At 39.6% G+C, this 18331-nt stretch overlaps 2 protein-coding genes across 2 annotated transcripts; one reads left to right on the top strand and one right to left on the bottom strand.

The window, feature by feature from the left end:
• The first annotated feature begins 5924 nt into the window (after positions 1-5924).
• LOC138384051 (olfactory receptor 52P1-like) lies at positions 5925-6872 on the top strand. The gene has a single exon (XM_069469318.1). The coding sequence runs from the start codon at positions 5925-5927 to the stop codon at positions 6870-6872; it is 948 nt and encodes a 315-aa protein (XP_069325419.1).
• Positions 6873-17377: 10505 nt separating this feature from the next.
• LOC138384829 (olfactory receptor 51A4-like) lies at positions 17378-18331 on the bottom strand. The gene has a single exon (XM_069470492.1). The coding sequence runs from the start codon at positions 18329-18331 to the stop codon at positions 17378-17380; it is 954 nt and encodes a 317-aa protein (XP_069326593.1).

The following is an 18331-nucleotide window of genomic DNA, read 5'->3' as shown; positions in this document are numbered from 1 at the left end:
ATATCTTGACTATTGTGAGTAATGCTGCAATGAACACTGGAGTACAGATATCTCTTTGAAATACTGATTTCATTTCCTTTGGAAATATCCCCACTACTGGGATTTCTGGATCCTATGGTAGCTTTATTTTTAATTTTTTGATAAACTTTTATACTGTTTTCCATACTTGCCATATTAATTTACAACCCCTCTAACCATGTGTAGGTATCCTTTTGATATAATAATCTATTTTCCTTTGGGTAGATAACAAGTAGTGGGATTGCTGGATCAAATGGTAGATCTATCTTTAGTTCTTTCAGAAATCTCCATGCTATTTTTCATACAGATTGTACTAATTTACATTCCCACCAACACTGTATAAGCATTCCCTTTTATTTTTTTATTTGCATCCTCACTAACATCTGTTATTTTTTGTCTTTTTAGTAACAGTCATTCTGACTGGTATAAGATATTTCATTGTGCTTTTAATTTGCATTTCTCTGATTAGTAATGTTAAGCATTTTTTCATATGCTGCTTGACTATTTTTACGTCATCTTTTGCTTTTGAAAAATGTCTATTCATGTCCTTTGAATACTCTTTAGTGGTGGTGGTGGTGTTCGTTTCAGTTCCTTGTAAATTTTAGGTATCAGTCCTCTATTAAATGCATGGTTTACAAATATTTTCTCACATTTTGCAGGTTGTTCACTCTGATCATTTATTTTACTGGGTAGAAGCTTTTTAGTTTAAGTCCCATTTGTCTATTTTTGTTGTTGTTGTTGCTTGAGCTTTTGAAGCCTTAGTCGTGAATTCTTTACCTAGACCAAAGTCCAGAAGAGTTTGCCCTAGGTATTCTTTTGTATTTTTATAGTTTCATGTCTTACATCTAAGTCCTTAATCCATCCTGAGTAGATTTTTGTCTATGGTGAGAGATGGGGGTCCAGTTTTATTCCTCTGCATATGGCAATCCAATTGTCCCAGCACCATTTATTGAAAAGGTTGTCCTTTTCTCAGTGTGTGCTATTGTAAACTTTGTCAAAGATCAGTTGGATGTACATATGTGGGTTTATTTCCCAGTTCTCTATTTTATTTCATTAATGTATGTGTCTATTTTTATACTAGTATCATGCTGTTTGAGTACTATAGCCTTGTAGTATAAGTCAAAGTCAGGCAATGTAATGCATCTAGCATTCTTTTTGCTTAGAATTGCTTTGGCTATTTGGGCTCTTTTTTGCTTCCATATAAATTTTAGGATTGTTTGTTTTAATTGTGAAAAAAATAATGCTGGTATTTTAATAGGGATTGGATTGAACCTGTAGATTGCTTTGGGCAATATGGTTATTTTAATGACATTAATTCTTCTGATCTGTGAGCATGAAATGCTTTTCCATTTGTGCCATTTACAATTTCTTTCATCAGTGTTTTGCAGTTTTCCTTGAGCTTTTTCATCTTCTTCATTAAATGTATTCAAGTGTCTTCTTTGTAACTATCATAAATGGGATTGCCTTCTTGGTTTGGTTTTCAACCAGATTGTTATTGGTGTATAAAATGCCTAGCGATTTTTGTTTTTTGTATCCTGAAACTTTACTGAATTCATTTATCAGATCTAATATGTTTTTGGTGGAGTCTTTAGTGTTTTCTAAATATAAGATAATATCATCAGCAAATAAGGATAATTTGACTTCTTTTCCAGTTTGGATGTCTTTTATTTCTTTCTCTTGCCTGATTGCTCTGACTAGGATGTCCAATACTATGTTAAATAGAATGAGCAGAGACCACTATGAACAATGATATGCTCACAAACTAGAAAACCTAGAAGAAATGGATAAATTCCTGGAAACATACATATCCCAAGATTGAACCAGGAAGAAATAAAAAACCCGAACAGACAAATAACAAGTAGTGACATTGAGCAGTAATTTAAAACTTTCCCAAAAAAAAAAGCCCAAGCAAGATGGATTCACAGCTGAATTCTACCAAATTACAAAGAACTAATACCAATCCTCCTGAAACTGTTCAAAAAAAATCAAAGAAGGAATTCTCCCTAACTCAGTCTATGAGACCAGTATCACCCTGATACCAAAACTAGGCAAGGACACAACAAAAAAAAACTAGACTGATATCCCTGACAAACATACATGGAAAACTCCTAAATAATACTAGCAAATTGAATCTAACAGCACATCAAAAAGATAATACACCATGATCAAGTGGGTTTTATCCCAGGGATGCAAGTATGATTCAACATATGCAAATCAATAAATGAGATATATTACATAAACAGTTAAGAACAAAAATCTGAGCATCTCAACACAGAAAATATATTTTATAAAACTCATCATCCCTTTATAATAAAACCCCTCAACTAGACACGGAAGAAACATACCTCAAAATAATAAAGGGCACATGACAAACCCACAGCCAACACTCTACTGAATGGAAAAACGTTGAAAATATTTCTTCTAAGAACTGATAAATATTTTCCTTTATATCATCTAACTTAATCTTCACTGATTCCCCACTTTATAGGCAAAGAACTAACATTCATAAGTTAAGTAGCCCATCCAAAAGAAATACTGAGAAGCAAGTATTTAGGCTAGAAGAAGGGGGGCCAACAGAAAAAATAGTAAAATATTGTAGAATGTTTGTATGCCAAAAAGCCTTTAAAATTATCTGTGCTCAAGGACCTTCTCACCTGTCCACACATAAATCTCAGAATAGATCTTTGTGGTACTATCCTCCCCTCTCCCATCAAGGCCCATATTTTCTAGCTTCAATTTGCTGCCTCTCTCTAGCATCCCAGGGGTCTTTTTAGTGTCTTTATCCCCATGGAATCACTACTCTCAGCTAGAGCCCTAGTAACAGGATAAATATCCCAGCCCTTTTACTCCCCATACTCTAAGCCCTGCAGGACCTGAGACACCAATACTACTCCCTGCCCCAGACCTGGTAAGTCTGTCTGTATATTCAACCCTATAATAGGCACACTAAGAACAGACCGAAGACCTGACTGCTGCTAAGATAATTCTCACTGAGAAAATTAAATTACTTCATATTAAAGAAACTTATAGATGAATCACACTTTTTGACCACTGCTTTGTGCCATGTAGTATAATTGGCTCTTCAGATATACGTCTCCAACGGTAACCGCCATAGTAGCCTACGAAGTAGGACTCAACCTCTGCAGGTCACAGATAGGGAAGCAGGTTGAAAGAGTTTACATGACTGAGATCACACAGCTGGTGAGTTGTAAAGCTGGGATTTGAATCCGGCTGCCCTCAGTCTTCCATTGATGAGTGCTGAATCTTTGACAGGTAGCTTCCAGATACTCATGAGTACCTCCAAGATAAAGAACTTTCTCCTTTCCTCATGAGACAGCCTTGTTCCTTGCACTGGGGCTCCTATTCTTACATATTTTATGTAGGACCTTTCTTATACCAAATACCAAAATAATCCAGAACAAAGTGGAGGGGCAAGAGGCATGAAATGGAGTTGCTGTTCTGGAGAGTTATCTGGAGGAGGGAGGCTGAGAGTCTCTCTTTGCCTAATCTCAGGAGGCAGGTGAATCAGAAGTAACACTAGAGTATAGGGACAAGAGGGTTCACAGATGAGAGTAGAAACCTGTAAGAATCTCTAGCCAGTCACCTTCACCTTGGAGAAGCCATGCCCCCACCCCAAGCCTAGACATCAATGAATCAGATGGAAGTGGGAAGTGCTCCTTTGAACATGGTGATGGAAACCTATCTCCTGCCTTACATCATTTCCCAGTGCCATATAATCTTATCCTGTGTTTTTTTTTTTGTTTTTTTGTTTTGTTTTTTGTGAGATCTAACTCAAATATTAGTGGAAATCCAGAAGTGAGGTCCCAAAGGCCCTCACCTCAACCTTGATCACTCTCTTGGAATCCACACACATTATGCTCAGCACATACTCTTCCAACTTCATTTCCCCATCTGTGCAAATGGGGCAGAGACAGAGGAGCTATAGTCATTGTGCTGTGTAGCCCCCAGAGCAAGGATGGAGTAAACCAGCAGTTCAGGGAGTGAGAAAACATGATTCGATTATTAAAAGGCTGAGGTGGAAGAAAAGGGAAGGAAAGAAAGTAGAGCCGTCCCATTCACAACTGGATTTTCTCCACACCAGAGAAAGGGCACTGAAGCATGGACACTCCAAAAACAATGTCTTACATAAACGTATGTACCTGTGTCTTAGTACAGCCTTGCTCATGCATTTTGCACAGCAACATACACAGACACAATCACATGCTCAGCCAAATACAGTGTGCTCATTCATCAAGTGGAACAGTTTTACATACACCATTTCAAAAGGTCCCCCCCATACTGACTTCTCTGTCCCTGACCCTTCAGCCACCACAAACACTTGAAATGCCCTCTGAGGATGAGATGGTGGAAATTCAGGGAGGGAGATATCACAGAAGGGAAAACAGGAAATACGTGGGGGAAAGGATGAGAAGATAGAAAGGGACAAGATTTTCTCAATATCAGAGTGACAGCTACAGTTGACACTGGGATAGAAAAAAGGCAGTTCCTTCCTACAGATCATGTTAGGAGACCTTACCCTTTTCCTTTCTGACTTTCTCCCCAAAACAGTCTCCTGTGATCTCTGGGTGTGGGTAGCTGATGCTAGGGATTCTAAGTACTGCAGCTTAAGGTTAGGGGTACAAATAGGCCATCTCTAGAGGGTCCAGTTGGTTCCACTGTCTGTTACAATTAGCAAACAGAGCACAGTCATATCCTATTATACTAGAAGCTCTTTTGAGAAAGGACTTTTCTCTTCCTCTATTCTTTTCTTCTATGTCTATTTCTGGTTCTTGATCTCATTGTTTTTTCATCTCTCTCCCTCTACTGTCCCCTTTCCTGCATTTTTGGTTTAATCTCTCTTCTCTCTCAAATTCTCAATTACTGGCTGGCTAGTATAGATGGAAAAAAATGATAAGATATATGTAGGTGAGGGAAGATAGGAGAAGTAGAGTGTGAGCAATGGATGAAAGATATGGGGAGATGTGTAGAAGCTAGAAACTCAGTATGTCATTTTGATGAAATGTGGGAGTCCATAGTTGCTTTTAGAGAGTAATTCTATGTTCCCAATGATTAAAACTTACTTCTCATTCCCTTTATTTCATGTACCTTTGAGTTTTGAGGTAATATACTTTGTACACAATCATTTCTCAATTACCTTATCCTATGTTGTGGCCAAATCAGCCTGACACCCACCACTGACCAGTTGCGCCTGATTACACCTGTTTCTACCAGCATCCAGATAGGACCCCTGAGGCAAGCACAGGATCCTTCTACTAAACATGAGCCAGGCAATCTTATGGTTGTAGTAACTTACCAGAGACTCAGCCCCTCGTCTATGTTTTTCTGTTCCTGGTCAGAACCTAAGTTCTGAGCCTCATCCATGGGTTTATTATGGGATCAATGGCTTGAAAAATCCATCCAGGATTTCCCTGTCTTTTTTTCAGTCCTTATCTTCCCATCTTGAAAAGTAACCACATTTGAGTCTTCCATTGGATCTGCCTATTTATCATTAACATTACCTTTATATTGTCGTACAGGCAGGTGAATTGGAAGAAAATACTGGCGTATAGGCAAAGAGTGGAAAGCTGTAAGAGCCTCTAGCCACATACTTTCACCATGGAGACAGTTCTACAGTGCCCACGACCCAAGAATCATTGGATCAGGCAGAATTAGAAAGGACTCCTTTAAACCTTGGTGATGGTAACCTACCTCCTGCCTTGCATTACTTCCCAGGGCCCTATAATCTTCTCATCCTGGATGTTTTTCATGAAGTCTAACTCGAGTATTTTCTGCTGCCATTCAGCCACAGCATAAATATGAATCCCAGCTGCTTCATTTCTTAGGGCTTCCTAGGGTTCAGAGCAAGGCAGTGAGGTCTTCTCTACTCACCCTACTTTGGCTTGGCCATGAAATTCACAAACCACAGTCAACAGAACCCAACCTCCTTCCTGCTCGTGGGAATTCCTGGCCTGGAGGCATCCCACTTTTGGATTGCTTTTCCCTTCTGTTCCATGTATGCCCTGGCAGTACTTGGCAACATGGTGGTGCTCCTGGTAGTACGTTCAGAGCCTGCCCTGCATCAGCCCATGTACCTCTTCCTGTGCATGTTGTCCACCATTGACCTGGTGCTCTGCACCTCCACTGTGCCCAAGCTCCTTGCACTTTTTTGGACAAATGCTACTGAGATTGCCTTTGGGGCCTGTGCTGCTCAGATGTTCTTTATCCATGGCTTCTCGGCTGTAGAATCCGGTGTCCTGCTAGCAATGGCGTTTGACCGCTACTTAGCCATCTGCCAGCCACTGCACTATGGGTCGTTGCTGCCCCCAGAGTCTGTGGGGAAGCTGGGGGCTGCAGCTGTGCTTCGTGGCTTGGGACTCATGACCCCACTCACCTGCTTACTGGCAAGACTGAGCTACTGCAGCCGAGTGGTGGCCCACTCCTACTGTGAGCACATGGCTGTGGTGAAGCTGGCTTGCGGGGGTACCCAGCCAAACAATATCTATGGCATCACTGCTGCCACACTGGTGGTGGGCACAGACTCCATCTGTATTGCTGTCTCCTATGCACTCATCCTCCGAGCTGTGTTAGGCCTCTCCTCCAAGGAGGCAAGGGCTAAGACCTTTGGCACTTGTGGCTCCCACCTGGGTGTCATCCTTCTCTTCTACACACCAGGACTCTTTTCATTCTACACACAGCGCTTTGGCCAGCATGTGCCCCGGCACATTCACATCCTCCTGGCTGACCTCTACCTGGTCGTGCCACCCATGCTCAACCCCATCATCTACGGCATGAAGACCAAGCAGATCCGGGATGGGGTCTTCCGACTGCTAAAGTGGGGCCCTGCTCAGTCATAAAGTTTTCAATCCCACCTTGGAACTGTCTTCTCCTCTTAGTCATTGGTCAATGTTTAAAAAGACCAGTGGCTCCCAGCATGATGGCAAGACAAGCCCATACTCAGTGGTATCCTGACTTTGATAAGGAGGCATAGCGTAAGTCAGATGATGGAAGAATGATGAGGTATTTCCTTTCTATGATGCAGACGCAGTTACAAAGCTCAGGGAGCCCCTAATGGGAATGGGAAATATGACTACCAAACTGATAATAGCATCCCAGGGAATCCAGTTCTGTTGCCTGACATCGTTTCTACCTTCCAGAGACCTTAATAAAATCAGATAAGGCTGCTGGTCTGACAAGGAGAAATAACCATCATCCACTGGCAAGTGTTCCTACTCTGATAGAGCTCAGAGGTATGTATGTATCCCTAAGTATCACTGGGGAGAAATGCATACACATATAGAGAATCAGAGAGGCAGAGGCAGAGACAAAGCTCTCAGTAATTGGCCATAGGGACAACAATGAAAGAATAATCATGAGCAAAGGTCCAGGGCAGGGGAGGGACCAGGGCCCTTCTTTGGGGAAAAGACAGGGAATTCTGCCCGATTCGACTTCCTGAGCAAGTTTATAAAAATGAAAGTGATGGCAGCCACTAGAAGGCCCCATAGGTTCCAAAGTTCTCAGGTTCTGACATCCCTGCCCAGAATTTGCAGGCAGAGATGTCTCGATTGGTATTTCATTCCTGGATAAAGCATTTTAATAAGCTTGGAAAGAGCTTAGACAGTAGAACAACTCTAGCAGGCTCAGGATGACCTAGGCTCCAGAATTCACCAGTAGCAGCAATGGATTAGTTTAACACTCTGCAGTTGCACCAAGAGGATAGGCATTGTCTTACTATAGTCTCGTAACCATCTGAAGAGGAGCATATAATTCATTACCCACAATTTACAGAGCCAGAGGGAGAAGATTAGGAAGGCAGTAACTTGTCCAAGAAGGCAAATAAATGCCCAGCCAGAATTCAAACTCAAATCTTTCTACTTCCAAATTCTGTGCTTTTTACTCTTTACCAGGTGAGTTTCTAGAAATCTAGGCCCTGGGATTAAGAATCTAATACAGTCTAATCCAGGGGTGACAGGATAATTTTTTTTCCAATCATCACTGACATTGCTGAGAACATGCAATACACCAATCACTATTCTAGGTGTCGGAATGATAATTCAGAAAGATAAATCATTGGCGACAGCTCTAATATGGGACCTCAGCAAAATTCTCCCATGTACTCTCAATGACTTCCATGTTTACTCAACCTGAAGCCATCTAAGTAATTCTTCCTTCACTCCAGGTCTCAGCACACCAGAGATCAGTGGTCTAATAGTCTTAATTTGCACACACACACACACACACACACCCCAGGTTGCCAATCGGAAGCCACAGACTGGCCAATAAATTCTACTCTCCAGGATCCTTAACTCAAGCCGTTTAGGAAGTCAAGAAAACTGGCTAAATTCTATTTAGGACTATATTAGCTATGGCTGAACTTATTTTTCCCATGCCTTTTTTTAATGAGGTATAATTTACATAAAATGCACATATTAAGTGTACAGTTTAATCTCTGACAAATATATACAACAGTATGACCACCCCTCAATCAAGATACAAAGTATTTTCATAATCTCAGAAGGTTCCCTTGTACTTCTTCCAAGTAATGCCCTCACTCTCCCATGGAGACAACTACTGTTTGATTTCTGATCACCTCTAATTAAATTAACTATTCTCAAAGTTCACATAAATCAAATTGTACAACATGTATTCTTTATGTCCAATTTCTTTGATTTTACATAATGTTTTTGAGATTCATGCTGTTGTGGTGTTAATTTCTTTTCATTGCTAAGGAAGTTTCCATTGTATGAATATACCAAAGTTTAACTATCTTTACTTTTAGACACTTGGGTTGTTTCCCATTTTTGGCTATTATGAATAAAGCTGCTATGAATATTTTTTAACCTAGAAGTGGAATTACTAGGTCAGAGGGTAAATATTTGCTAAACTTTAATAGAACCTTTTTCCAAATACTTGTACTATTTCATAAACTCACCAGTGATATATAGCAGTTCCCAGCTGTTCCACATCCTGGCCAATCCTTGATTTTGTCATTCTTTTTTTCATTTTAGACATTCTCATGAGTACAAGCTAATAATTCATTGTGGTTTTAATTTGCACTTTCTGATAACTAACGATGTTAAGCAACTTCTCATGTGTTTACTATTCTTGCATATTCCTTCTGTGAAATGTTTAGTAAAGTCTTTTGACCATTTTTAATGAGCTTTTTGGTTTTTTTATTGATATGTACTAGCTGTTCATATATTCTGGATACAAGGCATTTGCCAGATATATTACACATAGTGAAAATTTGTCCAATTTTATGGCTTGCCTTTTGATTTCCTTACTGATATTATTTGGTAAAAAGAAATTTTTAGCTATGATGTCCAAATAACCGATTTTATTCATGGTCAGTTCTTCCTTTTATGGATTTAGCTTTTAATTGAGGTCTGTGATCCAACACAAAAACTGGGTATGATGTGAAGTATAGTTTAAGATTTTTTACATATAGATATCCAGTTGTTTCAGCTTTATTTGTTAAAAAGATTTTCTTTTCCATATAGAATTGCCTTGGCAACTTTGTCAAATCGGTCAACTCTTTATGTGGGTATATATTTCTGGATTTTTCTTTTTCATTAATTTTTTCGTCTATGCCTATGTCCATCCCACACTGTCTTAATACTAATGGCATTATAGTAAGTTTCAAAATGAAGTAGTTAAGTCCCCCAACATTGTACTTCTAGCTATAGCTGTGGTTCTAGCTATTCTAGGTGGTGTTCCCATATATATTTTAGAATCAATGTGTTCATGTCCATAAAATATTGCTAGAGTTTTGATTGTATGATATTTCTTTATTGTACTGGCTAGGACCTCCAACACAGTGTTGAATTAGTAAGGCATCCTTGCTTTGCTTCTGATCTTTGTTTTTCTTTTTTTAAACACCTTTATTGAGATTATAATTCAAATACTATACAATTCACTCATATAAGGTGTACAGTTCAATGGTTTTTAGTATAGCTATAGATGCATGCTACTATCACCATGGTCAATTTTAGAACATTTTCATCACCTCTAAAATAAACTCCATATCCTTTAGTTACTGCCTTCATATTCTCCCATCCCCCACTATCGCTAAATAAACACTAATCTACTTTCTTTCTCTGTAGATTTTCCTATTCCAGACTTTCATATGAAAGTCTGGTATTTTGTCACTGACTTCTTTCACTTAATGTTAACATATTCTAGGTTCATCCGTGTCATACCATACATCAGTATGTCATTCCTTTATATTCCTTTATATTAATAATATTCCATTATATGTGTATACCACATTTTGTTTATCCATTCATCAGCTGATGGATATTTGGGTTGTTTCCACCTCTTATTATGAATAATGTGACTATTCCATTTGTGTAAAAGTTTTTGTGTTGACACATTTTCATTTCTCTTGAGTATGTACCTGGGTGTGGAATTACTGATCATATAACCTTTTGTTGAACCACTTGAACTGCCAAAGCTTTTGTAGAGCAGCTGTACCATTTTTCACTCCTACCAGCAGTGTATGAGGGTTCCAATATGTCCTTCTATGCCTGCTATGGTCTCTTATTTTTAACAGCTTTATTGAGGGATAATTGATATGCAAAAAACTGCACACATTAATTTTAATGTATACAGTTTAAGTTTGAACATATGCATACATCTGTGGCCTTGTTTTTGATTTTAGGAGAAAAGTATTCAGTCTTTCATTCACAAAGTATAATATTAATTGTAGATTTCTCATAGATGCCTTTTACCAAGTTGAGAAAGTACACTTCTATTGAAAGTTGTTGAAAATTTTCATCCAGAATGGTGTTGAACTTGGTCAAATTATTTTTCTTCACATGCTTAAGTAATCACCTGGTTTTTCTCCTTTATGTTGTTGATACAGTGTATGATACTTACTGATTTTTATCAGTATGAATCAGAAATGTTAAGCTACCTTGTATTCCTGGAATAAGCCCCACTTGATCACGATGCATTATTCATATATTGCTATATTCGGTTTGCTAATATTTTGATACAGATAATTATGTCTATGTCAATGATAGGTATTGCTCTCATAATTTTCTTTCTTATAATTTCCTTTTCAGGCTTCTATACCAGGGTTTTGTTTGCCTCATAAAATGTATTAGAAAGTAATCTCTTATACTTTATTTTTTGAAAATATTCAGTGTAACATTTATTTTATTCCTTAAGTATTTGATAGAATTCTACAGGAAAGAAATCTGGATATGATGGGTTTTATTTTTATTTCACATTCAATTTTTAATGAATATAGAGTTCTTCATATCTCCTATTTTATAATTTTTCCATTTCCTCTGAATATAACTGTCAAAATAAAATACCACTACAGGCATAAAATTTTTCATAATATCCCCTTTATTATCCTTTCCATTCTGTAAGACTTTTACCTCTTTTATTTCTGCTATTGGTTATTTGCGTGTGCTGTGTCCTATCCTGTTGTGCTGGTACAGGAGGAACGTGTATTCATGTAATTAATTTTTAGAACCAAATTGTAGCTTTTTCAATTTTTTCCTACTACTTGTTTTTTTCCTGATTTCTGCTTTTATCTTTTTAAAATTTTCTTTCATCTTTAATTTGCTCTTCTATTTCTAGCTTCTTAAAGTGGAAACTTAGATCATTGGTCTAGAAGCCATGAAGAGTAACAAAGTGGATCTCAAACAGGAAATTTATTGCAATACTTTGGGTTAGGTCATTGCATGATTTCTAGGCAAAAATTGTTCTCTTCTGGCATGGGAAAGATGGTACTTCTGCAAACCTGAAAAGTTCAAGAAAAAAATAGAAGGTCCAGTAGTTTTAGGTCCTTGCACCCAAGTGTCTCATTTCTAGCTCTGAGAGTCTGATACTTTCTCTATTGTGGAATTTACTTTGACATAGATAACCTATTAAGACTTCACATTCAGTCATCTTTGTATTTGTTGCCCTTAGAATCATATTTTAGAATTTTAGAACCCTGGAGACCAAAGAAATTATAGAATTCCCTGTATGAAATGATAAGTTCCATCTGAAGCATCAAGAATTAGAAAATGAGAGCTGGGCATGGTGGTGTGCACCTTAGTCCCAGCAACTTGGGAGGCTGAGGCAGGAGAATCCTTGAACCTACGAGTTTAAGGTTGCAGTGAGCTCTGACCAGGACACTACACTCCAGCCTGGGTGACAAAGCAAGACCCTGTCTCTAAAAAAGAATGTATGTAGAAGAAATTTAAAAAGTCAGAAATTAGAAAATCATCATGGGCAACACTGTATTTTAAAAAATCAGAAAATCAGTTATCTACAGCAACATGAAAGCTAGAGAAAAATGCATATAACTAATGGCTAAAATGGACATAATAAATTTGGGGGAAAATTTATTTTTAGTCTGAAATTCAACATCAGCAAAACTCAGTCAAATGCAGGAGTAAAATACATTTCAAACATTCAAGCTCTTAATACTCTGTATGTGTTCTCTATCAGGAAGCTATGGAAAGAGAAGTTCCACCAAATCAATCAAGTACACCAAGGAATAGGGAACATTGGGTCCAGATAACAGGAAATCCAAGAATAGAGGAAAAGGAAACCCCCAGGATTCCCTTAGACCCCAGAACCAGAGCTGTGCCTAGCGAGTAACTAAGACAGATTGGAACAGGTCAAAAAGCTCTGAGATTTGGAGGTTTAGGAACTTGTCTAGCCTGGATGAGATGCATTTTTAAAAGACAAGATCTTGGAATCTAAAACTACATGTGGACTTTCCCTCATCTGGGCTCTAATGCAGACTCAGGATATGGATCTATTGTCAGTGTATTAATTTCAAATACTTGATCATAATAAAATCTAAACTGTCAGTGCTCTTTTCATAATACGAACATTATTTATTTATCCAACAGTCCTTTAAGTCTTTATACGTGGATAGAATCTAGAATAAAGTTAAAAACCAAGATGTTATTCAACAAAAATCCTAGTCTATGAAGAAGATAGTATATTGTAACAAATCCTTTATAAATGCCTACACAAAGAAAGAGAAATATGGAGGAAGAAGGATAAACGTTGCCTTGCACGGAAAGTCCTGCATAAACCTTGAAAAATAAATAGAAGCCTATTGCTGAGAAAAGCCTTTTAGGGAAGAATGTGTATAGCAATGTAAGAGATCAAGCCCACCTACCTCTAGGACATAATCATTTGAGTTTCTTCCTCCATAAAGAGGCAATAGCAGTACCAGCCTCCTATGGTATGAGATGATTAAATGTTATTTCTATAAAGTACTCAGAAAATATAGACTGGTATTCTAATTAAGTCTAATCATATTGTGAACTTGTTAATGTCTGGATTTGGGATGTTGAGGAATTAGATGACTCTCAAACCTGTAATTAAAGCTAGAAGAGGTCCCTTAAGGTTCCTAGAGTTGATGAATGATGACTGAGCTGTCAGTCTAATGTCAATTATCTAAAGAATGATTAAGTTAGGTACCTGGTCTAGGTGTGAGGAGGTTATGTTGGCAGAGAACCAGGCAAGGTGACTGCATTAGATGTTTGGGGTCCAGAGTATGTCTCATATTAGTAACAGTTATACTACACATCATTGCATTTTATTGCATTTCTTGGTGTTCTAGATATTTTGTCACATTTAATCATCACAGCTTTATGGGGCAAGGGCTGTTATCTCCATTTTAGAGATGGGGGAATTGAGATTAGAGAAAAATGAAGGAATTGCTCGAGGTTAGAGAAGTAGTTGGAAGCAGAGCTAAAATTTAAAAACTAAGCTACATTTCAGATGCCTGAAAACTACAGGTATCTGCTTAGCATAGCTTTTAAAAGAAAAGCAAAACAAAAACTTACAGCATTTCTTAACACCAGATTAAGAGCAAGACAACTCCCCAAAAAAGTCACCACAGAGTGGTAAAATCCAGGAATACAATCAACATTTTCCACTCTATGTCCTTTTTCCCTTTCATGCTCCTTCCTATGTCAAACATGCAGTTGACCTGTTTCTCTATCTCCCTCAAAGTGTTCGTAGGAGGAGGTCAAAGGATTTCAGAAGGGCATTTCTCAAAGGCCATTTTTCCTTATATTCTAATCCAAAAGAAGCATTACAACATAAATAATTTTGCATTCATCATGACTTCACATCACTCTGAATTTACAGCAATTGCTCACTAGATCAGCCACTGTAGGCTTCCTTTTTCCTTCTTTGCATAGGTCAAAACAGCTCTTTTCCTTACAGAGGGCTATCAGGAAATCATTTGCTCCATGGTCAATCCATGAACAATGTAGATTAATCTCCTTGGGAAGGCTTGGCTTTGAAGAACTTGGGACATGCGTCCTGGTTTCTGTAAGCCTTCTCTTATGTGGGATCATCCCCACCCAATTCCTTGATTGCTAGTAGCCAGGCCCATCATAAGCATATGTATAAATTTTTTACTTGATCTGAAAATGTACGGGTGAGTCAGTCACTCCTTCTCCAGTCACCAAGGGCCCTATTCAGCTTGAAAGTATCACAGCCTCAGTACATTGTTCAATTAACCTGAGACATGCCTTGGTAACTGGAATTATATACATAGATATCATTTAGACAAGGTTTAAATCATCCCTTTGGAATATAAAGTCCTTGAGAGGTTTAGTTATGAATTAATAAACCCAGGGGTTCTACGGAGCAGTGTAACCTTGAACAAAATTTTTGTATTTGCAACAAACCAGTGCTTGGCTTTCCTCTCCCAAAGTCAATATACAAATTACATGATATTAATAAATGTTTCCATCTATTGAACTCATTTAAATTATACAATCAATTGCATTTACCATTTGCCAGGAATTCGCTATTCATTATTCATTCACTCATTTAACACATACAGGGCTTACAATATTCTGGGCCATGTTTAGCACTACTGTTAGACAAGTCAGGAAAAAAAATGCCTTCATGGTGCTTGCAATGTATAGGGAAGATAGGCATTAATCAAATCACACAAACACATAAAATGAGTTCTCTGCTTCTGGATTTAGTGCTCTATGTATACTATGTAGTTAAATCCTCTCAACATCTCTGTGAGATAGGTACCCCCACTTTATAATGATGAGGAAATGGAGATTTGGAGAGGCGAAATAACTAGCTTAAAGTTATGTAGCTAGTACAAGCCAGAGCTGAGAGTTTTTTACTTTGTTTTTCTGCATGGGTGAATGGCATTCTGATTGGCATAAAGATTAAGAGCAGGAGCTTTAAATTCATGATGGCTACACACTGAAGATCTGATGTTGTAGAGGCATAGAGCCCCAGATCTCTTCTAGCTCTTGACAGCAGTGCAGCCATGATATGGCCAGGTACAAAGATGGCCATGCTATGGTGATAAGGATTAAGGGTGGAAGAAGTCTCTAAGCCCACAGCAGCTGGTGATAAGATAAACATGCCAAAGACAAGGATCCCTGCATCTTGGCTTAAATCAGATGTCTAATAGCCAAGCTTTATTCTATGAACCCTCTGAATAGAAATTTTGCAGCCTCAGGGCTCTGTATACAATGTTTTTTGTTTTATCTGCCAAGGATGCTTGTGGTCCTGAATATCATCATGTCAGCCTAGGGTTTCTGATAGATCAGGACCCTCAGCGAGATGGACACTCTATATCCATGATCAGAACCTTCTTGTTATTGGGGTGGTATATGAAGCACACAGAAGGGCCTAAATAACATGGTTGCTTGTTGGGCCCAAGGTGTGTGGCCCTGAGAGGAAACCTTGCTGTGGACCACAAGCTATCTTTTCAAATGACCTCCTTTTTCAACGTGTCATGTCAAACTGATTTACTGAAACTTTTGGTTGGCTACCACTAGACATAATAATTCAAAATGGTAACTCAAAACTCATGATTTGTTATCCTTGCTTCTTGAGCTCTATGGGCAGGATCTGTGATCTTCAGACACACAGTGTGGGCAATGGCTTCCTAGTCACTGATAGGCACAGGGTTCCAAGTTCCTTGGAATCCATGCTACAGTGGGAATGTAAATACAATCTAGCAGGGGAAACAGCCTTCCCAACCAGAACTGCTTATACAGGATTCACAGATCCCCACCCTGCCTTCCTGCCTCCAAGTTCCTCATTCTCTCTTGTCCTGATTCATGAAAATTGCACACAAATGATCGCAATTGTTAAATTCCCAATTGCCTGGATGACCACAGATACAGACAAAGCACTTTCTACTAGCGCTATCATGGCTGCTTCTATTAAATTTGAGTGGTTGTCTTCCACCAGGAATATCCCTATTTCAATTCTTCACAGATATACAGGTGTTTTAGGACTGAGCAGGCCAAGGACAATGATAGTGATGGAGGGAGACAGCCTTCAGTTGCTGGGTGAACTTCCTCCTAGGAGTTTGGAAGTAGCTTTGGAAAAAGCTCCACGATAAATTTAGCCTCTCTCTGAGTTGCACCTTTAGAAACAGCCTTCTTACCATGTGTTATAGGGAAAATCAGACCTGTCCCCAAGGTCTGTGACATTTGTTTTCCCCTCATTCCATTTCACTTTATCAACTGTTGTCCCTACAGCCTTCAGACATTCTGATCTCTCGGTCCTCTCCTTTCCTGAGGATTAGCTGTCAGAGCTCTTTTGCCCCTTCATCTTCCCTACTCATTTATTCAAGAATATGAGCACCTACTATAAGATAGACAGTGTTCCTAGAGCTAGGGATACATCAGTGAACAAAACAGCCCTGAATCCCTGGCCTCATGGAGCTGACATCCTAGCAGATCAGCTGCTATGGAAGTGAGTAGCTTTTCCACCTTTACCATCGGTACCTGAGAAACCAGCACTCCTAGGCTTGGCAATGCCAGATTTCTCTCAACTTCAAAGCAGAGACACACATGAAGAGACCAAAAGGAAACTACCGCTCCCTGCACTGCAAATAACTGCAAATAAATTCACCTTGCAGTGTCGTCATGTGTTTCCCCACCACCCACCTCTCTTTTCTACTTCTTGGTATATGAGATGGTTAATATTAAATCTGGCTGAAGACAGCCATTATTAAGGTGAATATAGTTTACTACAGCTCTTAAGTTTATAAACCAAATGGAAAAGAAAAATCCAGTGGGCAAAAAGGAGAGAGGTACCTATACAAATAGACTTGCACACACATCCTCTCAGTGTGGTTGAGTCCCCTGGGTAAGGAGATGTCATAGTATAAATGAGTCTGAGACAGTACAACTCTAACAAAATAGAACAATGAGAGGATTAGCAAGGTGATAGTTCAATAGGTTTTACAATGTTCTTCATCTCTAAAAACTATAACAACATGAGATGAATTGTTCAGAAACCTCAAAATTTAACTCTCCACCACTCCTCCTCCCCCACCGCAAGGCCCAGGGTGACCCACTCCTACTGGGGTCATGTGCCACTGGATCCTTCTGCTGTTCTAGGAAACATCAACCCTTTTTGTCTGGAAGCGCTTTAGTAAGCCCTGACGGATCTGCTTAGACTTGATACAGTACACAATGGGGTTCATGAAGGGCGGGACCAGGAAGTGCAGGTTGGCCATGAGCACTGCCAGAGCAGGGTAGCTGTGCTTCTCTACTCGGTGCAACACAGACAGCCCCAGCTTGGGCAAATAAAAGATGAGAACAATGCAGAGGTGTGAGACACATGTATTGAGTGCCTTGAGCTGTTCCCCAGGTGATGCAATGCCCAGCACAGTCCGCAGGATCAGGGTGTACGACAGCATGATGAGGGAGGAGTCGAGGCACAGTGAGAGGAGGATGGAGACCAGGCCAACCAAGCTGTTGATCCGGGTGTCTGAGCAGGCCAACCCCACAAGGTCACAGTGCAGGCAGTAGCAGTGAGAGAGTACACTGATCTGGGGAAAGAGCAGGTGCCACAGGAGGATGGGTGCTGGGAGGTTGAGCAGGACAGCCCTCACCAGAATGGCGGTTCCCACTTTGGCCATGGCTGAAGGGGTAAGGATTGTGGCATAGTGCAGAGGGTCCCGGATGGCAATAAAGCGGTCAAAGGCCATGGCCAGCAGTACGCCAGATTCCACGTAGGTGAAGGCATGGATGAAGAACATCTGTGCTGTGCAGAGATCAAAGGGCAGCTCACGAGCTCCTAGCCAGAAGAGCTGCACCATGGTGGGGAAGGTGGAGGCACAGAGACCTAGATCAGAGGCTGCCAGAATGGACAGGAAGATGTACATGGGCTCATGTAAGGCTGGATCTGTGCGGATCAGGAAGAGGATGATACTGTTACCCAGGATGGAAACCACACAGATGAGGTTGATGGGGATGGAAACCCAATGATGAGAGGCTTCCAGGCCTGGGAAGCCAGTGAGCAGGAAAGTGGAGTGACCAGAGGTGCTGGTGTTGCAGGAGGACAT

The sequence above is a fragment of the Eulemur rufifrons genome, chromosome 6, assembly GCF_041146395.1.
Source record: "Eulemur rufifrons isolate Redbay chromosome 6, OSU_ERuf_1, whole genome shotgun sequence".
Taxonomy (NCBI): Eukaryota; Metazoa; Chordata; class Mammalia; order Primates; family Lemuridae; genus Eulemur; species Eulemur rufifrons.
The sequence above is the reverse complement of the archived record's forward strand: the minus strand, read 5'-3'. Positions and strand labels throughout refer to the sequence as shown.

Coding starts and splice junctions, on each gene's coding strand:
- LOC138384051 (XM_069469318.1), top strand. CDS start 5,925: ATGAAATTCACAAACCACAGTCAACAGAACCCAACCTCCTTCCTGCTC.
- LOC138384829 (XM_069470492.1), bottom strand. CDS start 18,331: ATGTCCTCCTGCAACACCAGCACCTCTGGTCACTCCACTTTCCTGCTC.